The sequence below is a fragment of the Drosophila ananassae genome, chromosome XL, assembly GCF_017639315.1.
Source record: "Drosophila ananassae strain 14024-0371.13 chromosome XL, ASM1763931v2, whole genome shotgun sequence".
Lineage (NCBI taxonomy): Eukaryota > Metazoa > Arthropoda > Insecta > Diptera > Drosophilidae > Drosophila > Drosophila ananassae.
In genome coordinates, this window is record NC_057931.1 from 10,933,251 (window position 1) to 10,960,914 (window position 27,664).

Consider the following 27,664-nt stretch of genomic DNA (forward strand, 5'->3'; position numbering starts at 1 on the left):
GGCCAGGCCAATTGACAAAGTCAAGGGGGGTGCAGAAGAGGGGGGGTAACCAGACACTTTAGAGTCGCACCTCGCACCTCGCGTATAAACAGTTTTAAGTGTGCCAGTTCGTCCCTGCCCCTGTCCCTGTCCCTGCCCCTGATGCAGTTTCCCCCCTTTTTTTTTTTCTCAAATACCAACCCCCCCCTTACTGTCTGAACTTGAGCTCAAGTGGGTCTAGAAGGGGGGGTGGTGGTGGGGGGTAGCAGTCAGCCTCAATGCAATATTTAAACAAATGCTCGCATGACTCTTCCACAGAAAATTGCATGTGATCGGTGGGTCGGTCGGTCGGCTGGCTACTCTACTCGTTGAAATGCGAATGTCTGAGATACAGATACATATCCCACAGATACACAGATACACTAAAGGGGGATAGAGAGAAGGAGACATCACATGTGTGATCGAGGGTCCAACATCTTGTGTCCATATGTTGCACAAACAAACAAAATCGAAACAGAAACAGAGACCGTCCAAGTTGAGAGAAAACAAGAAGGGGAATGTGCCAACGAATGTGTCTTCTTCTCCTTCTTCTTCTTAAATACAACAACAACAACATAAATCCCCCAAAAAAATAATCAAAAAATACAACAAAAGCTGTGTCGGATTTTCGGTTTTTTTCGGTTGTTTTAATTTTTTTTTTTTTCATTTTTTTTTATTGTTTGGTTTGCAGTTGCCGTTGATGATGCAAATATTTTGACAGTTTGTTTGACAGGCAGGGGGGAGGGGGAGGGGATATGGGGAAGGGGTAGGGAAGGGGCAGAGAGTACTTGGGGCATCAGGGGTACTTGAGGCTAGGAGCCAATCTCCGGGAGATATGAGACATACGTTCGAACCGGAAAAGAAAACTTCTTCCCACTCTCTACTACACTACTCCTCCCTTTTTGGAAAAAGAAAACTTTTAGGGGAAAGATACCATATTATAACATCTGGATAGGGTTTTTTGGGGAAATATTATCCAAAATATGGTGCTACTAGTACCACTACTATCCATAGTACGGAATAAATTAGTAAAGTATCCATAATAAAGTATAGAACAGTATTACTTTGATGAGGTTTCTAAGATATCATCATATTATCATATTATAACATCTGGATAGGGTTTTTTAGGGAAATAATATCCAAAACATAGCACTACTATCCATTAAATAGTACTACTACCCATAGTATAGGGATATAGTATAGGGACAAAGATATCATCACAATATTATAACATCTGGATAGAGTTTTTGAAGAAATTATAGTACTTCTATCCAAAATATATCCAAAAACATGGTCACACTAGTAATTACTACTATCCCTAGTACTATACTTAGTACAGTGTTAGTTTGATGAGGTTAGAAGGATATCATTATAGCAATATTATAACATCTGGATGGAGTTTTTTGGGGAAATAATATCCATAAGTACTACTAGTAAGTACTACAAGCCAGAGAATAGTATTATATTCATAATATAGTACAGTAATATAGTACAGAACAGTATAACTTTGATAGAGATCCTAAGATATCATCATATATCATCCTATTATAACATCTAGATAGAGTTTTTTGGATAAATAATATCCATAAGTACTCCATAGTGCGGAATAACATAGTATAGTATCCATATTATAGTATAGAACAGTATTTGTTAGATGAAGTTCCTAAGATATCATTATATTGTCATCATATTATAACACCTAGATAGAGTTTTTAGAGCAGTAGTATCCAAAAAAAAGTACTCCCAACCATAATACACCATAGTTCAGAATATTTATAGTAATAGTACAGTATGTTCTCAGTTAGATGGGGTTAGTGAGACTCCATCTATAAGAAAAACCATCCTGCACCTGAAAAGAGAGAGCGAAATAATACTCATACGCCGGATGGTACCAGGGATGGTATTATCGGCTCTGTCAGTGACCTCCTTAGGGAGTTACTTCTGGAAAGTGTATGTACTCCTCCTCCACCATACATATATAGTATAGTATGTATGTATGGTATAGTCCACCACCAGCCCAGATAAGGCCCGGCCAGGCGATATACGACCGGGCAGGCGACACAATTCCGAATCGACCTCATTTACGCAACTTCCGATGTGATAAAAAGTGTACCACATCCCCGGATCAGATCGGAATTGGTCGGAATAAACAACAGATCGGTCTATATAGAACCTCTAGAAGTTTTGATTTCAAAAATTTTTAAATTAAGAAATTATTTGATTGCAGTGACAGGGGCAGGGGCATCGTCTGTGTCATTAACACTCTGATAAGGAGGCGGCTATCTGGGAGCTCCATTATGATCCCCGATCATGGTCCGGCCCGGGACAATTAGAAACTGGAACTGGGACAATTGGCGAAACAACAATCGCCATCTAAAATATATATATTTTATTTTTTTGGGAAGAAAGGAAATTAATTCAACGACTTGAAGGCACTTTTTGAAGTGTGATGATAACCCCGGAGGATGACCTGCAGCTGGCCGAGATTTGGTTTATGGTCGGGCGGTGGCCCCAAATCCGGTCTTTGCAACAGATCTCCCCGAAAATAAAATACATTTTTTATGCTAATTCGGGTGCTGCTATGGTGTGTGTGTGTGTGTATGTGCCACATATGTGTGTCATGGAAGAAATAGTTCAAGTTCGTCGGGTTGTGTCATCCGAGGGGAGAGTGGGTCTCTTTTGATTGGAAGATTGAAGAGGGAAGAGGGAGTCTTCGGAAATAAATGGAAAATAAATGATTAGGTGATTAATGGGCCTATGGGGCTCTAGGTCTATGGGTTTAAGAGGTTTTTGGTTGAAAAGTTTTCCATTTTTTATTATTATTACTATTTTATTATTATTATTATGATAACTATTAAGAATATTATTATTTTCAGATGATTTCTTTAAAAAAGAGAGTCTTCTCTATAAGGAATAAGATTCTACAAAGGTTCTAGATCATCTTCCAGCTCTCTTCTATCTCTTTTTTAGTTCTAAACCTAATATTAATATTATTTAAATTTTATTTCTTAGTTTTTTAAACTAAAACCCTTTTAGAAACACCACAACTCTCATAAGAAAGAACTCCCAGAACTCTTCAAACTCACCTTGGCATCGGTCAGCGGGGCATGACACAAGTTCAGGACTAGGGCCACGGCCAGGACACGCAGCAGCAGTTGCAGCCATCCCGACTGACTCCTTCGGCCGGAGGAGATCGAGGACGAAATCGCGATCGCGGATGCCGGCGGCGTTTGGGATCCCGGCGATCCCATTTTCGTGACGAACGTTGCGGGATGCTGTGGTTTGGGGGGGTGGTGGTGGTGCTGGTTACTGGGGGGGTGGTGGTGGTGCAAGGTGGTAGGAAGGGGTATTCGGTTATCTTCTTCTTTTTATTTTATTTTTTTTTTTTTTGTATATTTTTTTTTTTTGGTATTTGGTTTCTTTTGGCAGCTTTTTTTTAGGTTAGGTACTTGGTGAAGGCAGTTTTCGGTTCGTATTTGAGTTTTGGGTTTTTTTTTTGAACGGCTGGCAGGTTGTGGTTACGGTTATGGCACTGCACAGAGAGAAAAGTGGAGCGAGTTGTGAAATAATTGCAAGGACAATGAGTCATATGATCTATTAACCACACTAAGGTCCACTCTAATGTCCTAACAACTTCTTCTCCGTGCAGGGACCAACAAAAAAAAAAAACAGAAGAAGGAAAGAAAAGAAAAGAGAAGAGAAGTGAAGATTTGGAAGAAACACAAAAAAGAGAAGCTTTTTTTTCAAACATCAGCGAAAAGTTTCCTGAATCAGAACTCTTCCTCTGATTCTCTATATTCTCTGTGAAACCCGAGGCTTGCAACTGAAGATGAGACGAGCGCAGATTCTTCTGCAGAAGAATTCCCTTCCCGACACTGTCTAACGGTAATCAGGGCACTTCTCGCTAATCCCCCATCCTTTTTGAATCCTCCATTTTATTTATTCTTCTTCTTCATCTTCTTTTCCTTTTCCTTTCCAGGCGACACTTCTCATCAAAATTATTCTTTTTTGAACACGCGCGCTTTTTTTTTTTTTTTCAAAAATCACTCATACGGATGATCGTAAAAAAAAAACAAAAAAAAAAGGATAAGAAAGTAGCGGTTTTTTTTTTAAATAATTATTATTTTTATTTCAGATCCGTTATGAACTTTGGGTTTATCCTTTGAGAAAGGAGTTTCCAGCACTTGGTGTGGGTGGAGAGAGAGAGAGAGCACTTAAAAAAAATATTCGAGCGGTATAGAGTCTGGTGTGGAGAGTCGGTGTCGGTGAATCGGTGGCCAGGAGAACGTACCGTGGACTGTGCGACCGCCTCGGACGATGGCGCGCAACCGAATAAAAAAGTCCAAGAACCGTGCTGCGGTGCCGCCTGGCTCTGTCGCTGCCGATGCCGATGCCGCTGCCTCGGTCGCTGCCTGATGCCCGATGCCCGATGCCTCTGCCCGACACACGAGGAAACCCGAATCCGATACGAAAAAGCACAAAACTTTTGCGTGCTCTTGTTGTTATTGTAATTTTTATTGTTATTGTTATTGCTGTTGCCGACCTAACGGCGCTTAAGTGACTCGCCACTGCACCCAAGCTCAAGCCTCTTGCGTCGATGCAGCTCCCACTCTCTCTCCCCATTACAGTTACTCTCTCCTGTGGTGGAGCTTCCCCTCCCATTGCGTAGGTGTTGACTTACGCAAAGTTAGGCGCGCCTGCTCTCTCGCGAGAAGGATGCCCAGCTTCGGTTCCCCCTCTGTAGGTCAAATGGCGAGTGCCATTTTCAGTCCATTGCTGTTGTTGTTGCTGCGTTAGCCGGTTCCAGACAGTTCCAGTCTGCTCCACTCACTCTCCCTAGAGCCATTAACCGTTTTTCTCTTTTTTTTATTTCGCACTTTTTCTTAAAAGTATTTTGCATTTAGACACTTGAAAAAAAAAAGGACACAACAAAAGGATTTTTTTAATATTTAAAAATGTTTTTATACAAATAATTATAAAATTAAAAGATAATAAATATATATTTTACTTAGATTAATATTTTTTTAATACAATTTTTATAATTTATAAATAAAAATATATTTCTTAAACTCTTTATATAAAAACCCCTCTGCATACCAAAAATCAAACCTCAAACTCCCTTAACTCCCGAGATCTGAAAGATTATATATATAGGTCCTTAGGAACCGAAAAGGCATCCCAAAGGAGATCCAAAAAATACTAAAGAATGTGCAGCTGTGACTTGCTTTTCACTTTCCTCCCCGATCTGATCCGATCCGATCTGAATCCAAGAATACTTGTATTTTCTTGGTATTTCTCGGTATGCCGAAACTTCATGCTCCGGGTGGGTAGTGGGCGGTATCCGGGACAGGTGTGAAGTGCCCAGGGCGGAGGCGCCCAGGTGAAGAAGCATGCTGGCGCTGCAAAAAGCATGCTTTTTGGCAAAGCATTCGCTTGCTTCGGTTTGCTTAAGTTTCTCATTTGATTTCTTGCTTCTTGCTATTACAAATAAACACTAAATACTACAAATATTTTTTCTAAATTCATATTTATTTAACATACTTTAGGTCTTGAGTCTTTTTCTTTGCTTTTTTTGAAATTTTGAAAAATATTAAGTATACGCAGTGTTGAATCTTTCTGATTTTAAAATTTTATATGCTTTTTTACCTTAAAAGATAAGATAAGCTTTAGTTTAATTCATAATTTAATTAATAATTTAAATTTTAAATGATTTTTTTTGATTATTTTGCTTGAAAATGGTGTGAAGAACAGGGCGTATACTTAATATTTTAAGAAAAGTGACTAAAAAAGAAAATATTTAAAAAAAAATCAAAATAAATAGCTAATTATGATATATTTTGAATATTAATCCCTTAAGACCCTTGGTCACCTATGACCTTCGGACCCCCCCCTGCTCCCCATCCCCCTCCCCTGGCCCTTCCTTCGCCAAGCAGGCTTCCCATTGGCGCCTGACCCAATGACATCCAAGTACGACGCATGCGTTGGCCTGGAATTCCGGACTTGGAGCGGTTCGGGGGCCAATTGTCGACCAATGGACACGTTGCGATTTTTTTTTGGACCACCCCTCTCCTCACCCTGTTCCCCCACCTTCACCGCCGTTGAGCTGCACTGATAGCTGCCCCCCTTTACCCTTCTGATGGGGCACAGCTTCCGTTTGCTGATAAGACGCTCCAAGATGCTAAAAATAAAGGAAAAAAAAAATCCCACACTCAAACAAAAACTGACTTAATTAGAGTCCATTAAGAAACGGACAAACATATGTCAAGGAAATGGGTCTAATACAGAGAAAGAAATTAAGAGGACTATAATTAAGACAGAAATTAATAAAATATATAAAAGATTTCCTAAGCAGACTTCCATAAAGTTATCTATAAAACTTCTATAATATTTTCTATTTAGTATATATTTTCTCTCAGTGCATATATTTAAATGGTGGATCTGTACCGTTCCTACCGCTAATAAACAAATTTTTTGGAGGGTCAAAGGTGAGGCAGCTTATCAGGCACTGCCCGGCTAGGAAATTGGAACAAATTCGGAAATAATTATCAATCGCAAGACGATTTCAGCCAGAAGACACTCGAAAAAAAAGGTTATCGATCGGTTATCTACCGAGAACGAGAAAAAAAACCCCAACAAAAAGAAACTATTTTTTCTTTTAAATGATCGAAACTCACCACAATCGTGGTGGTATGGTGAGTATGGACTGTTAGCCGCATTCTTGGAAAGCTGCTGCAAAAGTTTGAGAGTCACTTGACCGAAAGCGGTCGAAAGCTTTCAGCCAAGTCAACAAAAGCTGCTAGGAAAAGCTTCTCAGAAAGCTTAAAAAGGAAACATCTAATTGGATATTTAATATCTATGTTTATGTCGATGTGTCCAAGTTAATTGCTAGCCACGTAACACGATTAGTCTAATGGCATAATGGCGGCAGCACAGGACCTGGCCAAAAGCAGATTAATTTTTATGTAACCATTTGATGGAATCCGATTACTGATAATCATAAATTATTTATAAAATAATCTAAAGAGATCTATTATCTAGATTATATTTTATTTCAAATATTTTATTTTTATGTTTTAAAAGTTTTTAAAAGTCATTTGTCATTATCCTTTCTAGCTGCCGTTTCCCCCCTTCCGCCATTTTGTGTCGCCATTTATCTTGTTCTGTTTCCGGTACTAAATGTTTACCGTTATACACTCTCTTACACACCCCATCCAGTCACGTGTTTTTCATTGGCAACTTGTTGGCTTTCCATGAAAAAAAAATAAAAATAAAAAGTGAAAAAGGAAGGAAAAAAATTGTAAAATAATATCCATCCTGGTACGTGAGGCTTTTCTTTAATTTTCATATACAAACATATGTATATTTATAAACACACACACTTATACACGCTCTGTTGGGCGCCATTTTCGTAATTGAAAACTAATTGTTGTTGTGAATAATTTAGACTTCCATTGTTGTGCGGATTGTTTCTATTTTTATGGCACAGCCTTGCCAAGCAGGTCAACAACTGTTTTCTATTTTCGTTCCAATACAATTGACAAATTAGCAACCCGACCGAGTACCAGGTACTCCCCACTAATTACTGTTAAATCGGAGAATCCTTTGGCTTCAACACACCCATCACATTCGAATAATTAGTGGTTTGTCGGTTACATAATACTTTAGCAGGAATTTCTGAAAGAAGAATAAATAATTAGGTCCTTAAGGGGATTACTGGAGAGTAAATACGAGCTTGTCCGCGTGTCCGTCTGTCCGTTAGTTTACTTAGAAGCTTGTAAGTTTCTTCATTTCATAGATATCTTCTGGAAATTTGGCACATAGACTCCTCTTCTTGTAAGTCTTATTATATGTTAAAATGGTCCAGATCGACCAACTATATCCCTTCCGAAAAATAACTTGATCTTGTCCGCGTGTCCGTCTGTCCGTTAGTTTCTTTAAGAGCCTGCTAGTCCCTCAATTTTAAAGCTATCCTCTAAAGATTTCGGACATAGACTTCTCTCTCTGCCTCCAGATCATCCAACTATATCCCGTAGCTGCCATATAACTGAATACTCCAATTATATATGTCAATAGTTTCCCCCCTTTTCATTTAAGAAATTCCTGGAAATTCGGTTACGTGGAAACCCTTGAAAGAGTTCTACTTTCGCCCCCTCAATCTGAGAAAGCCGAACAAGTGGCAGGTAACAAGTTGCCATAAGTTGCAAGATGCAAGTAGCAAGTTGCAAATTGCCGCTTGCATAAGACATCGGGGATTGAAGCCTCGATATCACCTTCGAAGGAATCAAAAGAAAAGTTAAATCGTTCTTAAGATTCTATTTTATGTTTCAGCAATTGTCGTCATAACATGGTCTGTCCCTCGACTTCTTTTCGGAGCTAGGGACTAAGGACTTTTCGCTTTTTTTGCCAAAATGTTTGCTAATTGTTTGGCTTGGTTTTCTTTGGCTAAGATTTGGCTTTTAGCTTAATTAAGGTAGCTCCTACCTGGAGGCTTTTCATTCGAGGCTTGTGCCGCCAGTCCCCGTTGTCATCAATACGGACTCGAAATAAAATTTCCTTTAATTTCGTTTCAAATTAATTAAATTGACCTCCTTGGAGGCGGCTTCTTGGGCTTCTTGGAGGGGGGGATGCTGTATAAAAACGACAGTGTAAAGCCGCTAAAGGGTCAACGTTTAAGATTGGAATAGAAGGTTAAGGTGTTTTTGGTTAAAAATTTGTGGAATTGGAATTGAAAATTTTTGGGCAGAAGCTACTCTCTGTTTCAAGGCCTTCTACTAATCTAAATACTAATATTAGTACTAAATACTAATCCTTTATCTAAAAATAATCTACCTTTAGTTAGGGATTATGAGCTATTTTTCAATTAAAATATAATCCAAGAACTAATTCATATTCATATTCCTTCATTTGTTTATTTTTTTAACAATTTAAATTGCCGCTTAAAAACGTTTTAATTGAATTCAATTAATTAATTATAGCAATCTGATATAGATAGATTTTTTTTTTAAGATTTTTTTATTTCAAATAAAAAACAAAAAACAAAAAGAAATACAAACAAAAAGAGCTGGCCAACAAAAGAAGGCCGTTGCCCGGCTTAATCATGAATAATTTCTGTTCGTTTCATTATTTTTTTTATTATTATTTATTTTTGTTCTTTTTCGTGTTGCATATTTGTTCTGGCCCCCCTAAATAGAGATCACCCTCTATTGTTTATGTTTATTTGCTGCTCGGTAATTAAAAGGCAATCAAAAGTCAAATAGACTCTCGGACTCTTTGCCACCTGGACCACGCCCCCTTTGCCTCATAGCCCGCCTCTCTGGCCCTGTTTCGGCTTCGGCTTCGGCTTCTGGACTTGTCAACCACTGTTTTTAGCCCAAAAAATAAGAGAAACCGGCATCGGATAAAATAAAAACATTTTTTTTTTTCGCGCTGCCAGCTCATAAATGCTCGGGAAAAATCTAAACAAAGCTGAAAAAGCACCAACAGGGCAATAAAAAATTGATTTTCCCTCCCCCGGACCTCTTTTGGATTTTGTTTAAACAAATTTTGTTGCCAAACCCGGCACAACTGACAGTCGTAAAAGTTTTGGATACTGGGGGGTTATAGAGGCGGTACAGGCGGTAGAGGACCTAGAGGTTAGGGATCGAAACTCATATACCCTGGGAATAGTTTTTATTCAAAATAGATTTTAATCAAAAATAATTTTCAGAAAATATAGTTCTATTTAAAAAATTAGATAATTAACAGAGTATTTTTTATGGTTTTTTTTATAAAAAGTTTATTTTAGGATTAAAGAGCTTTTTTTAGAAGAGTTTCTACCATTATAATGACTAGAATTTTGCATTCTAAGGCTTTATCTTAAGATTTTTATTAAGGATCATTGAATTTTTGTTAAGAAATTTGATTTAAATATTTAAAATTTATTTTTTACAAAAGAGTTCAAACTATAAATCAAACTGAAACAAAAAAATTTAGAAAACTAACTAGATCTTTGAAATCTTTTAAAATTTCTTTATAGAGTTTCTAGATAAAATATTAATATTTCTTTGGCTTAACTTATAAAGTCTCTTTTAAACTTAATTAAAATAAAATATAAACATAAAAATTATATATTTTAAAGGCAAAAAACCTGCATTATACCTTCCTCTACCAAAATCCCAGGGAATCACAAAGAAGTGAACACACTTGAAGCATAAAACTTGCGCAAATTGCTCTGAACTGAGAAATGGTGCAATTTCGGGAGGGCCAAGGGTACCAAGGGGTGGCCCACTAAAAGGGGTTCTTAAATCTGCAATTTGGTCAAAAAAATAAAAAAAAAAAGCAACTCCTCCAGCTGACAAAACAAAATATGAAAGAATATAAAAGTTTTCAGCGAAAAAAAATTAAAAACCTTAAAGATAGAAAGATATTTTAACTAGAAATGACCTCTAAATCGTAATGACCTTGAAGATTTGCTTTTAATTTGGTCAGAACGCCCCCCCCCCCCCGCCCCTGCCGAGCAATTAAAGTCCTCAAGATGGCAACTTCAATACAAAAGTTGGTAAGTAGTTCTATATCTCTTTTGTTGTAGTTGCCAGAAGGAAGGAGGAGGAAATTCAGATGCAATTGTTGCAGATGAAGAAGCCGTGTGTCCCCGTTTCGTTTCCGTTTCCGTTCTGGTCCTGGTCCTGGTCTTGGTCCTTCGTCCTGAACTCCACTCCTGGACGGCACTCAGTCAATTTAACGCTTCATTTGCACAAGTTTTTTCCTTTATTTTGCTACTACAACTACTACTATTATTTTCTTTTTTATTTTCCTCCTTTTCGAAATGGACAAAAGGGAAAAGCATTCAAGGCAAACAAAATGTGGCACAAAATGTGGCAAGGTGGCAAGGTGGCAAGGTGGCAAGGTGGCAAGGTGGCAAGGATGGCGGGCTAGCGGGATGGCAGGATGCTGCGAAGAAAACTAAGGAAATTGCAGGAAAATCTTCTCAACCAGGTGCCGGTGAGTGGCACTTAAAAATTAAAATCAGCATAAAGCTCAGCGAGGGCAATCGAAATAAATCGTAATATACTTTCGTAATAAAATGGAAAAAAAGCACTTCTTTGCATTTTTACAAAATAACGGATTATTTCGGAGTTAGAGATGGAAGAGTATTAGTATTCCTTTATCGATAAGCGATAGTTTTCTCTTAGTGTTCGATGATAACTGCTCTGACAGGCCAAGACTACAGATTCTGATTATTATAATGCCATTCAAAATAACAACAAAAAGTTACTTTACTTATCCACCTGAAGGTGAATAGCTGTTACCAGCTGTGCTTAAGCCTTTTGTTTAAAGGACAATAAAGAAACAGATGTTCTTTATGTCCATCACTATTAGAGCCTGACAAGTCTAATAAGTTTATCGAAATTATCGAAAGATAAAGAGACTTCCCTCCCTTTTCATTTAATATTCGCCTAGAGCGTGTTTCTTTTCCTTTGACATTTTCACATAGTTATATATACATATATATGTTTATTTAATTTCTTACTTATTTGCTTTTTCCATTTGCTGTAATTTATGCCCCAGAAGAAAGCAGAAAACCAGAAAAGTGGGGGCGGACTGTCATAGTCATAGTCGAGGTTGTATCTTTATATATATTATTTTTTATTGCCCCACTCTACTATCATTATAAATGCTAATGCACTTGATGTTGCTTGTGGTTGCTGCTGTTGCATGTTTCTGTCGCCTGCGGCTTACCTTTGTTCCTGTCAAAAAATTTCCCAGAACTTTTACTGTCTCTGTTGCTGTCGTTGATGCAACATGTTGCTGTTTTGTGGCTCATGCCATTGTATTATCTCACCTTTGATAAACACGTGTATAATGTAATTCCTTTACGTTTTGTTTTTGTTTTCAAAGCTCATTATAACAGATTCTATATATATATATATAGACCGGATGTTGCTGCAGTACTTAAGTTGCAGTTTCGATTTCGCCTCCAGTTGCCGGTCGCCTATCAACGCCGCCTGATCGTCGATCGTCGCACGTTCTATATAATCGCCTCTCTCTATATATAATATAGTCCGGAAAAGTAGAAAACATAGTTTGCCAAACAAACGACGTGGACTTGAGCGATAAGCACTCTAATCTTTTATTATAGTATTGTTTCTTAATTGCTTTTTAAAGTCTGAAAATTCAGGGACGCACTAAAATTAATCGAAATTTTTAATTATTTTTTTAGACCTATACTTTATATTTGTGAATCGATTACAAACAAAAAACCGAAAGTGCTGCCTGAAAAATTGATTTATTTCCATAACAGATACTATTTAAGATCTCTCTAAAAAAATATCTCTGGAAAATGTCTGGTAAACATATCGCTTCGAGTCTGGGCCCTTCGAGGGCGCCTCTTCCTCCTTCTGATTTATGAATTTGGCCAATTTTTGTTTGGCCAAAACAAACATAAATGTCCGGGAAAGAGTGCTGCATTTGATTTATGAACGTGAGAGGCCCTACTTTCCGAGTAGGTCACTCAGCTGGTCAGTCATTCAATCCCTCATTCCGTAAATCACTCATTCCGTCCATCCTATCCCTTTAGTGACTATAATTAAACACTGGCCCGGGCCAATGTTGGCTTAGTTTTATTGCAAATTTTTTGTTACTTCTGTTTGTTTGTTCTCTAGAAATGGTAATGCAAGTGGAAGGGTTCTTATTCGAAGGATTCAATCTTAAAATACCATATATCTTACATTTAATACTAAATATTTGAGTTAGAGATGGCCTGAATGTGTATTATTAATCGATTTTTATCGATAAGTATTGCTTTTAAATGTTTTTCTTGGAAAATGATTTGAAAGTTGATTAAATCTTAGTTTTTATTTCAATAACTTCTCTTTAATTTATTTATTATTTATAATAATCCCTCATAATATCACTCATCCGCCTGGTATACCCCTCATTTTTAAAATACCCTCTATACTGGACTGGCAAATGAACAAAGGCAGCACTACGAACGCCGACAACAAGCCCAAATGATACGAGATGAAAGATTTGAGAACAAACGAACGAGACGAAACGTAACGGGACAGAGGAAGAGAAGGGGCGACGAGCGACTACAGACGAGAGACGAGAGACGAGAGGAGACGAAGCGAGACGAGACTAGATGAACGAATCAAAACGTGACTAGGCCAATGTTGACGACTGACGTTGGTTTGTTGCTGCTGCTACCGCTGCTGCTGATGCTGATGCTGCTGCTGATGCTGCTGCTGCTGATGCTGCTTCAGCTGCTGCCGTTTCTGCTACGTTGACGTTCGCGCAACTCCGTGCTTATGACAGCAAATTGAAGCGCCGTTTTAGAGTGTGTTGTAGGGGCCACACATATGCCTAAATATAGCGAGCCATCTTAGCCGTATTCATGATGCAGGCCAACGGTCACGTGCTCCGGCATCTTTTCACAGTAAACTGCGTTGCACCAGGGGCCAACCATAATTCACGGCCAAGGCTTAAAAGGATATATTAGGCTGATGATTACAAAAATTTTAATTTCAAAAAAATTAGTTGCCTATCTTTAAGGGCAAGATTAGGAAAAAGGATTAATTTTCTTAGAAACATAATTAATAATGGAAATTATAAAAAAAGTAGGATATAAAGTACTTAAAGATATAATTATTATAATATTTAAAACATTTAAGAATTTTTTTGAATTTTTTTTCAATAAATTACTATACTTCTTGGATGACATGGCGTATACATAATATATTTTTTAAAGAGGTTTTAGACTTTCTCCCAATTCTTACTAATATTACTCTAATTTACTATCAAATAAAACAAAAAACAAGAACACCCAGCATCCTAACCCTCCAACAGTGCGTATACGTAATATCAAGAACCATCATCTGCATCACGTATACGCACTGTTGTACCAATGAAAACAAACAAATATCAAGTATACGCCTGGGAAATCCTCCAACTAAACCCTTTTTTTTTGCAGTGCAAGTACACTACGCACTTCCACCTTTTATTGCATGTTTGTTTTCCTGTTTTTTACTGAAAAAGTTGTTTTTTTTTTTTTGGGTTGGAAAGAAATGCGTTTTAGGGAAGAAAGAAGAGCATCTTTGTTTAAGGTTTTTGTGACGATTGGAGAAGGACACATGTGCGTGTGTGTGTTTCGCCGGTAACGGGAATTTATTTTCACTTTTATTTTACTGCTGGCAAGAGTCGGCAGTAAACAGTAAACAAACAGGCAAACAAACAACGGTGAATGCACAAAACAACGGGAGTGTGAGAGAGCAAAGACAGGGTCTATGTTACCTCCCACCCAGAGAGCAGGAGCCCCATACAGAGAGAGTGAGAGAGAGAGGCGTGGGAGCATGCAGCTAAGCTGTCGCTTTTGACCGTTAAACGCCTGCAGTTGCACTCACACGCTAACATACACACACACACCACCCACATACATATGTACGTACATAGCTGGCCCACTCACCCACATTAGCCGAACACTCGTTCGTTTCGTTTACCGTTCGGGCGAGTCGTTGGGCAGGATAAGTTGCTCAGATGCTCGCAAGATTCTGTCATAACGGCTTCGGCTCTCGTGGCGCACGCCTCGCACGCTTTCCCAGCAGAGCAGCAGCAGCAGCAGCAGCAGTAGCATCAGCCGCCGCCGCCGCCGCAGCAGCAGCCCCCGCATTATTCGTGCCGTTTTTCAAAAACGTTTTTTTCAAAAAAAAAAATTGCAAAAAAAAAAAATAAAAACTAAACAACCTAATTTTGTTACTTTTTTTCTGTGTTTTGTACGCGAGTTCCGGGTCATGTTATGGCTTTTGTATATTAAAAAAATCTGCCTAAAAAATCAAAAATCTTATAAACCAAACCAAAAACATCCAAAGACCACAAAGTTTTGAAACAAAAAAAGAAAAAAGAGGAAAAACAGCAGGTGAAAAACGGAGGCAGGTGAGTGTCAATTAATCGAAAAAAGAACAAATAATTTTTTCAGTGTTTGAAAGATAAAGAATTCTCGTATTTGTTTAAATATTACGCGATAATTGTCTGGCTATCGTACACTTTTATCAACGCTGGGGTTTGTTTATATGGAAAGTTTTATAAATTTCATAAACAAGATGCATAAATATTGTTTATGGTGAGAATTATTCTTTTTAAGGTTATAACTTATAACCTCAAATATTATGAGATGTTTTATGAGAGATTTTGGTCTTTGGATTAGATATAAGTTTTCGTAATAAGTTATATATTATTTTATAAACAAAAACTGTAACATTTAAATACTAAATAAAATACTAAAAATACTAAGCCACTTATCTAAAAACTACTGTGTTTTCTTTTTTATCTTTTTTATTTGTCTTCCTAAAACTTTGTTTAACCCTTATCTTGATAACAGGGTCAAGTTTGACCCTGTTCTCATACCAAAGGTAACCTTTTTTAATTGAGTCTTAATTAAGAGACCTTATCCTTGGTATATTTGGTAGTTTAAAGTTTAAACCAACATTGATAATAGATAATTAAATCTGTCGGCTTAATTAAATCTTTGCTTAAATATTAAATTATTACTAATATTTTAAAGAATACTTGAAAAAAGTAACTTAAAAAACCATTTTTTGGAAAACATATTTCTTAAAAACAGTCTATTGTTGTCCTTTTCTGCCTAAAATTCTGTTCAAACATGTTGTTAAAGTTAAAAAATGTACGATTTTTAAACATTTTTTGAAAGATTTTAGAAAGTTATTATTTTTTTAAAGTATTCTTCATAAAAATGTCATAAAAGGTTAATTAAAAGGTGAATTAAAGTATGGAGACCATTATCCTTAAATAGACCTATAGTTGTCCCTTTCTTGCAAAAAATTATGTTCAAACTTGTTGTTAAAATTAAAAAAAAAGAAACTAAAAGTAAGATTTGGAAGTTTATTCAAGAAGGATGTCAGAAAACTAAAATTTTTTTTTTTTAAATTCCTTATTTTTATAAAATTCTTAAAAGCGTCCTAGGGTTGTCCTTTTCTAGCATTATTTATTTTCAAACTTGTTGCGCAGCCTGGATCCAAGTTGCGCAATCGAAGAGAGAAAAATAAAATACTACATCTGTTAGAAAATAAATATTTATGAAAAGAAAGAAAGAATAAATGATTTAAGTAGATTTAAGTAAGCAGTGTAGAATTCTTAATAATCTCAATTATAAATTCTGAAGCGTCAGCGGAATGTCTAGAATCTAGATCGAATCATTCGAGGTCCAAATATTTACTCACATGTCGTAGTTGGAATAACTTCTCTATTGTATGGTAAACACGCTGTCATCATATTCTTCCTGCTTACTTATTTTGATTTTTCTTTTATTTTTATCTTTTTTCTTTTTTTTTTTTGGCAAACAAAAATATTTTTCGGAAAAGAATTGCATTCTTTTGAAGAATAGAGGAAAAGTTCCAGTCGGGAAGGGGGCAAGGAAGCGACATTTTGTATTTATATTTCAAGAGCACTAGCCAGAACTAATCCCCTCGGAAAATAAAGGGGGAGGAAATCTGGTGGGTTCGTGAGCTCGTTAGCATTATCCAAAGTGTGCTGTGTGTCGTGAAGTGTTTTTCTACTATTTTGTGTCGTATGGGGTCGTGTCGTGTGACTTTAAACGGCCCTGACTCTCAGTTTCGCACTCTCTAATGAACTGTGCTGTTCTGCATGTCCTTTATGGCCAGGACCAGTCAGGACCAGTCAGGACCAGCCAGGACAACCACCAGATCAATGCCACCTGCCCGCCATCCGCCATCCGCCACCTTTCCATCTCATTATCGGCCAGTCCTGCGGCCAACTTAAACGTTCTTGTAATCAAATTGTGCCACTTGCGGCCCACAACTCTGACCTTTCCACCACCAGACTACTACTATTCCGGCCAAACTTTCAAGTTTTCACAATTCACTTGATCCTTTCGCATCAAGGACATACTTATTTGTTTATAAAATCAAGAGTTTTAAGTGCTTTTTGGTTGAATATTTTCCTAATAAAGGTAATTTATGGATAATATTTTATAGTTTTTGTTGAAAAATCGAAACTTTCAACCTTATAGTACCAGTGTAGATGTCCTGGCAGCCAAAAATCTTCTCCCTTTGGGATGTCAAATGTCCTGGCTTGGTGTCAAAGGAGGAATCAATTGAGGTTGTAGGATGCGGTTGCAATTGCACTTCCAGTGGCATTTGGTTCGACGCTCTGACACACACGGCGTATACGCAACTTTCCGCAAACAGCCAAGGTGCGCTGGCCCCAAAATAGGTTTATCAGCCAGTTTCTAAACAAAACACAACAGCGGAGCATAAACAAAACCCCCAACAATCTAAACAAAGGACAGTAGACACTCGGCTGGTGAACCGAGCCAAACAAGAGCCTCTTCAAATAAAAGCCTATTAGAGGCTTTTCGCATTACAGGGCAGGAGCTCTAAGGACACTTGTTTCTCGGCAATGATATATTTATTTTTGTATTCCGATGTCTTGTATTTCGAGTCCCGAACTAGATTTTGAAGACTTTGAAAAAAGAGTTCTAAGAGGGGAGATTGGAACTACTATGGTGATTCTGGGAGATTCACATTTTTTGGTGGCAAATCAAATCAAATTACACGGGGCTACCCCCTTGATATCCTTCTCAGCCTGTATCCTTGGAGGCTCATTTCTAAATCGATGAAACACATTACATTTTCGATTTTTTCCGGATTGGTCATAATTGTTTCCATCAGTTACTCAAATAACAATTGTTACATCAAAAACCCCCAAAAAAAACGACAGCCTCAACACGAGTCCTGTGATCCTGGGGGGGACAAGGAGTACTCCTATATCCGTTTCCAGCGCAACTAACTAATTACTCCTGGATTCGTTCAGCTTTTGCTCAGCTTTTGTAATGCTCCTCCTTGTGCCAGGAGTAGCATTTTTGTTTTTTTTTTTTGCTTTCTGCCAGCCTGCTTGCATGCCAGGACGAAAAGGATGAGTACAAACGCGTGACCAAAAAAGCCCTATTCGAGAGAGACTAAATTCCTCAAATTGTCGAGCCAAATTGCGATTGGAATGTATCCTGGGGCTACAGAACTCCAAACTTCAATTGATATTTTCATCCTTTTAATTATTTTTTTTTATTTTTCATCTTTAAAATATAATAATGCATTTCTCTTTTAATTTATTTGCACATTTTTGTAGTTGTTCTTTGTTGTTTTTAAAATTAAATTTGTGTGTATTTTTTTTATGCAAATTCAAACTTTGTTTACTTCGATGCGATTCGATTGGGGAGAAATTCAATTATGGTTTGAAAATATGCCCTGGAAAGGGGATTTTTTATAAAGCAACTGTTATTTTTACGCTGTATACATATTTTAGATTTATTTTTTAAGGTTTCTATATAAGTTTTATGTAATTTTAGTTTGTGTTTTATTTTTATTTTTTTTTAAAGGCAGAAAATGATTTTTTAAACCTTTTCTTAAGGTTCTAATTTAACTCTTCTACTCTTATATTTTTTTTAATACCCTAACTTTATCTTTTCATATATTTCTTATAAAATTGAATATTCATTTTTAGTAATAAGCTGTAATTCCTATTAATAACTCTTCTATTTATACACCCCATGGTTATATAATGGGTATCTGATACCCATCACACCTAATGACAATAGCCCGCAGCCCGCAATAGTCGAGTGGAAATTCTACGAATTTATTCTCGATATTGGTACTTTTGTTGGTGTGTGCATTTAGCGCCGAACTTGATACATATGGAACAAAAAAAATAACAATTTATTGGCATCAGCGAACAGCGGAAAAAATCGCATAAAACCATAGCCAGAGGGAGGCTATGAAAGTGAAATATTTATAAAAAAAATATACTGAGAGGGAGAAAGTGAGGGTGTATATATTGTTGAAACAATAAATCAATTATATAGTTTGTTTCTGGCATTTCTTTTTATAAATACATCCAATATGAATAACATGGGAAGTACAGACATGGAAAAACGGTACCCATTTCGGGCAGAGTTTATTTTTAATCAACAGGCAGGAGGCAGGATGCCATATGTCCGCAGGAGTGCGATAGGAATGGGGCGGGGAGACCTCAATTGACGTCAAATTGTTTCACAAAAAATGACGAATTCAAAAAAAGAAGACTCTGTTTTAAAACGTTTATATTTCTCTTGAGTCTAGAGTCTAGAGTCCAGAGATTTAATCGGAAATTGATTTTTTTTTATAATTTTTTGTCAAAAAAATAAATATGTAACTTCCGTTGTGGCAGTCATTAAATTTTAAAAATATATCTTAAATATTTACTGGAATGATAACAGATTTTTTAATAAAATTTAATCATAGATATTTGAATTTAAAGCCTCAAAATTTATTTTAAAAGTTTGTTTATAAAGCTTCACCCTGAAAAGTATGCTATCAAATTTTATCCTCTCGCTCCCTTAAAGAGAAACAGCTTAGCCAAGATCGGGAAATATTTCATTCGGCTAATACCCTGGAACTAAAAAAGCGCTCGATGGAATTTCCATTTCGGCCCACTCGTCGTCAACGGATTAAAGCCCATTTATGATGAATCGCAAATTAAAACGCGACTTGGCCCGTTAAAATCCTTTCGTTTGCGAGTTGTAAGAGTTAACTGTCAATGGGGCTCAGACACACACACTCATCCATACACCTATACAGATACACGTTCATAAAAGGATGTCAAACACCCAACGGTTCGTTTTAACCATTTCTCCCCCGTTTTTTTTTTTTTTTTGTCGAATATCCAAGTGTTAATGTGTGTTTGTCTGAGTGTGCTGGTATGTGTGTCAGGCTCTCGAAACATGTTCTAGTTGTTGTTCCCAATGTCTGGTTGTGTGTCTCATGTGTGTGTGGGTTTTTGTTGTGGCGAAATTCTCAACTAAATCGGCTTAGTGGCAATGCACAACACACATTCCGCCACGGAGGCTAGAGATGTCCCTTTAGGTCTATATCCTGTAAGGAATTATCTCAGAAGATATATATCTTAACTAAAAATAGGTAGTTTAGCTCCAAAAATCTTAAAAATCTATCAAAAATATCGATATTCTATCGATTTTATCAAATAATTACTTGATTTGGTACTGTTTTCTTATCCAAAACCATTGTTTAATGATCTTGGCATCACAAATGTCATAAAAACTATATTTTATTTTATATATTCTTAATTTATAGCTTTGAAGAATTATCGATAATTATCGATTTTGAAAAATATCTTGTATTTCAGTAGCCCTCTTGACATTTTTCAACGAAAAATTGACTTCCTAGCTGTATTATTTTTAAAAAATATATATTTCTGGAACCATCTCTATTAAGAATTATCGCCCAAGATGTCTTTTGCGCCAGCTGATGGGATAAAGTGGGCGTGGCAATGGAGCGTTGCCTCTTAAATTTATTTGCGCATTTGAGCGCATTTAAAACGGAATTCGACGCCAACGGCGATTGAGCGGTTCACTGAGTGTATAAATGTGTGAGGGAGTGAGTGTATGGGTGTATAGGTGTATAAGTGCATAAGTGTAGGTGTAATAGTGTGTGTGTGTAATGGCATCTGTGTGAGAAAGTGGGTGAGAAAGCCTTGCACCTCTGACTAGTCGACGTGACTTCCATAATCCTTGCACTTGCCATACACCGTTAAAAATTATTTAAAAATAACAAAAAATTAAGAAGAATATACAAAAATAGAATATACAAAATGTTATAATTTCTGGGCAATAATTTTCTAGGCATTTTCATTTGGAAACATGTGTTTTTATTCACCTGAAGGCATTAAATCATTTTAATTCATAAACAATTTTCGGCCATAAAACTTTTGTGTTTGAAATTAACACAAAAATACCTTGAATTTAATAGCTTTTAAATTCTAAATAAAAAGTAAGATATATCTATGATTTCCGGTTGTGCTATAATATTTATTTAGAGTTATTAGATATGAAATTTTCTGAGTGCATGTCAAATTGTGATAAACTTGGTGGCGTTATCCATTATGTTTTGCACTTTTTTATTTGATTTTTTTTTTTTTCATTTTTGAAGATTTTATTATTGATTTTTTTTTTCAGAAAATATATATACATATGTATAAAGACGGAGCGTAACACTCAGACGTGGCATGCCACATGACATGTAGCACATTATTATGGCATACTTTTTTATATTTTTTGGCCCAGAATTTTACTGCATCAGCCGTAGGCTAACAATGAGTGGTAAGAGGAAGAAAACGCAGCAGCAGCATCAGCAGCAGAAGAAGAAGATGAAACTGTCCTAGTCCTTTGGCTTCCCCCATATCCTTATTCTTCTTCTTCTTCTTGTGCTTCTTGTTCAACGCATCCTTATGTGACATTACATTGCTTGGCTTTGTGTACGCCAGCGGGCATATAAATACACTCATTCCTGCACTTGGACACTGAAAGAAAATCTAGTTTAGTTTATGGTTTTTAATAAAAAAAATTAAATAAACTTTAATCTTAAATTTTTTGGTTTTTAATTAAAATTGCTTAAGTTTTAGCCTTTAAAACTATTAAACTTCCATTTTTAACACTTTTTGCCTTATAATTCCCAAGTTGTTCTGTCTTAAAAGCCTATAAAATCTTAAAACCTTTAAATTTCTTACTTTAAAGATTAAGTACAGAGTCTAAAATGTTAAATCTTAAAAACTATTATCTTTTTCTTAAGAAAAAACAACTAAAACTCATACTAGTTTAAAAGTTTTATGCAAATTACCTTATAATTCCCAACTAGTTCAAGCATTTCAATTTATAACTAGGCAATTAGAGCTTCATAGCTTATATTTAATTTATTTTAAATAACCAACCTTAAACCAATTTCTCTCAGTGCTGTGCATTTGAAGTTGTAACCAACTTATGGTTCAGATTTTAAAGCCCACTCATCCAAAGTTGGCAACCAATCGAAAAGAAATTTAATCGAGTAACTAACCAATCCACTTGCTACTTCTGCCACTGCCATAGTGCCACACTGCCACAGTGCCTCAGAGCTCTGTCGAATAAAAACTTGCTCACTTTTCCAGCCATTGCTGGCCTGCGTTGTCAATTTCATTTGGCTGCCATGGCAATTATTTCTCGAGACTTTCTAATTGAATCGACGCCATTAGAGGAAGACCCCATGCCCCGGAAACCCCCATGCTCCTGAAACCCCATTAAGGGTTGCCCTCATTCGTCTTTATGATCCTTAATTTATGCACATCTCAGTTGTCCTTGCACATGGCATGCATAACATAATTGGCAAATTGCAATTGCCAGGACCACAAAGACAGCGACTACAAATGTCAAATGAAAGTTGCTGTCAGGACCACCATATCCTTAGACCCCTACACACACACTATATAGTATCTATGAAGTGTATATATAATTTACTGTGCGACTTCTGGCTGATTCTGCAAATGAGCTAAGAAGGCAATTAGACACTTTCGTTGCTTCATTGCCAGGACGAATTTAAAGAGTTTTCGTTTTCCAAAATCCTGGGAAAGCCATTTCCGACAACCGCAAAGCAGACTGAGAGCCATAAGTTTCAAATTGGTCGCATCCCTAGGGGGGGACTAAACTTTTTTCTAAGCTTCAGTGGTGGCGATGTGGGAGAGAGTCACTGTGGGAGTGATAGAGGTCCTCCAAAAATATGTGGTATATGCTGAAAAGTATGCTATAAGATTTTGTCAATTTTTTTAATGACAGAAATCTAATGTAATAACTTAAAAATGCAATATCCTTTATCCTGGAGGTTTAAAACACAACTCTTTCTGCTTAAGCGCCAAAAACTATGCTATGAATTTTTTAAAATTAGTTTCTTAACAAAATAAAAGCAATATTATTAAATTTAACCACTACAACTTAACCCCCCCTTAAGCACCACCACTATTTACAACGTTTTCCTTATTTTTGAATGAAAATTGAAGCGGTGCAGTGACACGGAAGGCAATGCGAATTTCAGTCAGAGGATAGGCAGAAGGACTCTCTCCAGTCTCTTGGGCAGCACAAGCCGCTAATTTCACTTAACTTGCTGCAAATTTGCATACGACAGGTGCCACAAGGCGCAAGGCGCAAGGCACAAGGCACAAGGCAGCACAAGCCAGTGCATCACTTTAGGCCACTCATAACCAATTCCCTTTGGGTCGCCAACTATAAACCAAGTTTTCAACTTAATTTGGCAACATATTTTTAAGGGCCCTAAGCCGGCTGAAGCCAAAAAAAAAAATTACCCAAAATGTTGGCAGACCTCAAATTTGTTCCCTCTTTTTTGGGGGGTGGCACTTGACTTTGCGACATAGTATCATGTTGTAAACAAGATATTAAAAGCAATTGAAACGAGCACACAATGTGTTTAATTTTTGATACCATTTGACTTGAAATAAAATGAAAACATTGACCTTTTTGTTTGACGGACAAAAGGTAGAAGGAATTTGTGTTGAAATAAACTGAAAAAGCAATAAATATTAGATAAACAGAAACAAGACGTTAGGAAAGGTTAAATACCGGAATTATAACATTTCGTAGCCTGCTTTTAGGCGATATGGCATGGAAATAAAGAGAATATAGAGTAGGACTTGGGACCCATTCAATTATGATTACTCGACTTCCATATATATTATTCTTCAATAAATAAAATATATATAGCTTGAAACACTCAAATTTTATAGCATACTATTGTGCGTTTATGGTCTGTAAGTCCTCAAACCACGAAATCATTACAAAATATCACTAATAACAAAGCTTGGACTCTGGGGGACTTTGAATAAATATCATTCCCGCCAAAAAGCATGCTGTAAAAATTTGATAGCACACTTTTCGCCGCTTTTATGAGTGAAAACTTTATGGTCGCGCAGAAGCCGCATACTTTATAGTTGTTAAACAAATCTAACGTTTAATTATCCTGTCTGCTAATAGAAAGGATGTTCCTTTGAATATTTAACAAGATGACAGTGGGAAAAAAATGGATGGGAGGCCGGGAAAAGAATGCCAAACAGCTGGATGTTGAGTAAACGTAGAAAGTTAATTAAATGCCAAAAGGCGAATGGGGCAAAAAGCTTTAAGAATGCCCCAGACACACACACACACACACTATTGCATAACGCGGTCAGCTATGAATCTGTGTGAGGTTTAAAGTTTTTTTTTTTTTTTTTTATAAAGCAAGGTCGTGAGTTTTGATGGCAGCAGGCCTAGTTGGTCGGCTTCTGTTGCCAAACCAGAAGAGAATATCAGCCATTTTTTTTTTCAGGATATGCTTGTGAAATAGAAAAGCAGAAGGCAGACCCAACAAGGACATAGGCAAGGCAGAAAAAAAAAAAGAAAGTCGGCCAACCGCCGTTGGTCATTTTGGCGGCCAGCGAAAATACAAATAATAATTAAAAACTTTACCCATGGTATCGGAGAAGGCGGTGGGCGGTGAATCACAAAAAAAAAAAATTAAAATAAAAATAAAAATAGTGGCCGAGTGAAAAGTGAAAAGAGTTGAGTTGGAAAACTTTCACCCAAAACCCCCGATGGTGAGTCGATGGTTCTCCGGTTCGGCCTGCCACTTCTGGCCACAAAACTTCTCAATAGCCAATTTCTGGCATCCAATTGCGATGGCCGAGATGGACTCTGGGCTTCCAAGTGGACTTGGCCACTAACCAGTAAGGTATCCGCCCAACTTGTATGCGTTGGGAAATAAATGGAAAAGTAATAGAATCCAATAAAGCCGATTCAATTTATAGCCGCGAACGGTTAAGGTAAGGAAAAGTAGAAAAGAAATCGTTACAAAATCACAACAACAAAAAAAAATAGAAAGCGAATAGAGAATGCAATGAGAAAAAAAGCCAAGAAAGAATGCAAATAAAACAGGAATCTAAGAAGGGGGATTGAGGAAAGGGAAGAAAATAAAAAATTGCCAAGCATTTCAAGTTACTTTCTGGGCCATTTTTATTAGCACATTTCTTTATCGAGTTAGGGCACTCTAAAAAATTAAAGGGAGATCTAGATCTAGAGATGCTTAACATTTTTATCGAAATATCGATAGTTATCTGAGATCATATTTCTTTAGAATTTATCAAAGAATATAAATAGATTAATAATTAATAATAGGGTCTTTTAAAATCACTTTTTCATATCATCCATCTCTAATTCCTTAAAATATTTACTCAAACATTTTTCTTCAATTTTATATTCATTTCACCTTCTGTAAGATGTAATGTAAGAGAAAAAAGCAATTGATTTATGCATTTTACATATATGGTATATTGCTTTTCCCTTTCCAGCCATCTCTTTCTCTGGCTATCTTCCTGTCTCTTTCTTGTATGCTAGAGAAGTACCGTTTCAAGATCAAGGTCATACTTTTTTTCTCTCCCCCCCTCCCCACTTACATGGCCACATATGCTACTGATTTTTGTATTTTCAACTACAGGCTCATTTATAAGTAGAACAAGTGATGCGTTCAGCCGCCGCCGCTTCATATGCAAATCTCAGTCTTTGCATACTTTATCCCTCTATCCCTTTCTCGGTCTACTGTCCCTTTTTAGAGCGTTGGCGAGAGCTGAATATTCTAAGCATATGCAAACACACACAAACACGGACACAAGAACAAACATGCATGGACATGATGGCGGAAGCGTCCTTGTCTTTCTTGAAGCTGCCCTGCTTCTTATCTCTTTTTGATAGTTTTTTGTCTCTTTTCTTCTTCTATCCTGATTAACATAAATGGCGGACAATACCAAAATCTCGATAGGTTTCGATAGGTTTTTAATAGGGATGGAAGTTATTCTAAAATGTCGTTTTATTCGATACATTTTTTAAGGATGAAAGTTATTAGGCTTTTTAGGATCTTTCTCTATATTGAATTTTATTATTTTGATTTTTTCTTGCTTTTTCTCGGTACTTGTCCCACTGTACCAGTTCAAGCAAAACTTAAGATATTGCGATTACAGTAGACTCCGGGTATAAGATTTCATTGCCGCATTGTCTTGTCTTGCTCTTCCCTGCCCCGGCCACGCCCCCTCTGGGCAACAGTGGGCAGTAAAAAAGCGTGGCAGCCCCACCTACCTCCTCCCCTTCTTTGTTTTGTTTTTTTGTTTGTTTTTTGTTTTTTTGTTGTGGATTGCGTAGCCGGAACAATGCAACAGTTTTGGCCTGGCCGAGACTGGCAAACAAAGCCAGCCATAATAATAACAACAATAATACACATAATAAGAAGAAAGCCTCCTCTTCCATCTCCCTTGCTCCCCCCTCCCCTGGTGGCGTCCCTTTCCCTCCCGGGCATTTAGAACAATGTGGGCGCCTGGGCACGCCTCTTAACGTTGTCTGATTTTTCCGAGGCCTTTGTCTTTTCTTTTTGAAAAAGCATCAGCAGCAGCAGAAAAAAAAAATATTAAAAAAGTGCAAGGCGCAGCAGAAACATTAGCCGTGTAATTTTTTTTTTTTTTAAGCCAGGCTATTGTTTATATTTTTTTAAGTGTAATGGAGATACTAAAGTCAATTGAGGTGTTTGTGGGAAATATTAAATTTAGGTATGATATTTAATATTTAATATTTAATATTTAAAATGGAAGAAATATGTATAAGAATGCATAGAATAAATGCACGCTTTTAAGAAATCTTTAATCTGGTTTTAATAAAATTTAATAGGATAAAAATATCCTTATAAGAAATATTTAACCTCATTTAAGAAAATCCCCCAAACATCCCCAACCATCCCCCAATTGAAATGGTTTTGTGGAATGTGGCAAGTGTAATGAATTAAATGAAATGCCATCAAAAACCCCTGAGAATGAGGCACAATTAAGGAAAATGCCAGATGGTAATTGAAATCATTTAGGGGAAATCTATTTTAATTAGAACACACAGATTTCCATAAATGGAGGCATAAAAAAAGAAGAGAGAAAGAAGGACGCGTAATTGATTATCTGATTGATGAAATCGATATGACATAAAAATCAAGCAATAATCTACCAATGATTTCATTTAATGTTTATATATATATTTATTTATTTATATTTGTTTTTATTGTGATTATGTCAGGAGAGAAAATCGATTGATTGCGACCCGTATTCGTATTCGCATTCGCATTCAGATTTAATTTGTTTTGCGGTCACCATTGCGTATGCGTAATATATTTTACGAGCCACATTAATCATACGCCATGTGGTGCGGGCTCTGATGCTACGATAACAACAACTATCAACTAACCACTGCAGTTAAATTAATTAGAATGCAAAGTTAATCGAAGGGCATAGAATTTACAGAATGGAATAAATTTTTAATTAATTCGGAAAAACAGATCCCGGCTATCCGGCGATCTTGAATTTAATTCATTTATACATAGCAAGTGCCTTTTATTCAGTTTAATTAAAGTATGGCTCGTTTAATATGCAAATAATTAGCGCCTGTCATGTCGGCAATAAGCCCTCGAGTTACCATGGCCTTGTGGGTTAATCCTGCAGATATTATTCTTGCCAGCGAGTTGAATGTTGGCCGCCAAAAAAAAAGGCGGTAAAAAAAGCAAAGGCCAAAGAACAGAAAACAAAGAGTTTCCATCTTGACTGCGGTCTGGTCCAAAAACCACGGCAAACCAAACGCAGGACCAAAAAGTTATGCTAATCCTGGAATACACTAAGAAAAATATTGTTTTCAAAAAAAAAAGTAATAATAAAAGAGTAAGACTAAGGAAAATAAATTATACTACCAATTGTCAGATATTTTTTTTTTATT

General features: G+C 36.6%; 2 protein-coding genes across 29 annotated transcripts in view; one reads left to right on the forward strand and one right to left on the reverse strand.

Moving 5' to 3' along the window:
- Positions 1 to 4,444, reverse strand: part of LOC6504618 (basement membrane-specific heparan sulfate proteoglycan core protein) — a 79,372-nt gene extending 74,928 nt beyond the window's left edge. For 15 of the 23 annotated variants that reach the window (XM_044716954.1, XM_032453394.2, XM_032453393.2 and 12 more), the window contains exons 1-2: positions 4,310 to 4,442; positions 3,105 to 3,550 (exon numbers count right to left, since the gene is read on the reverse strand). In XM_044716954.1, coding sequence (XP_044572889.1) covers positions 3,105 to 3,269 — 165 coding nt within the window. In that variant the 5' untranslated portion in view covers positions 3,270 to 3,550; positions 4,310 to 4,442. Of the gene's footprint in view, positions 1 to 3,104; positions 3,551 to 4,309 lie in introns of all 23 variants that reach the window. The other 8 variants (XM_044716948.1, XM_044716950.1, XM_044716947.1 and 5 more) reach the window with 2 other exon arrangements.
- A 7,527-nt stretch (positions 4,445 to 11,971) lies between these two features.
- The window catches only part of LOC6504879 (PDF receptor), a 34,414-nt gene continuing 18,721 nt past the window's right edge, over positions 11,972 to 27,664 (forward strand). For 2 of the 6 annotated variants that reach the window (XM_014904347.3, XM_014904352.3), the window contains exon 1: positions 14,035 to 14,925. The gene's annotated coding sequence lies outside the window, so the exon portion shown is untranslated. Of the gene's footprint in view, positions 12,136 to 14,014; positions 14,926 to 27,664 lie in introns of those variants that run through there. The other 4 variants (XM_044717225.1, XM_014904353.3, XM_044717224.1 and 1 more) reach the window with 4 other exon arrangements.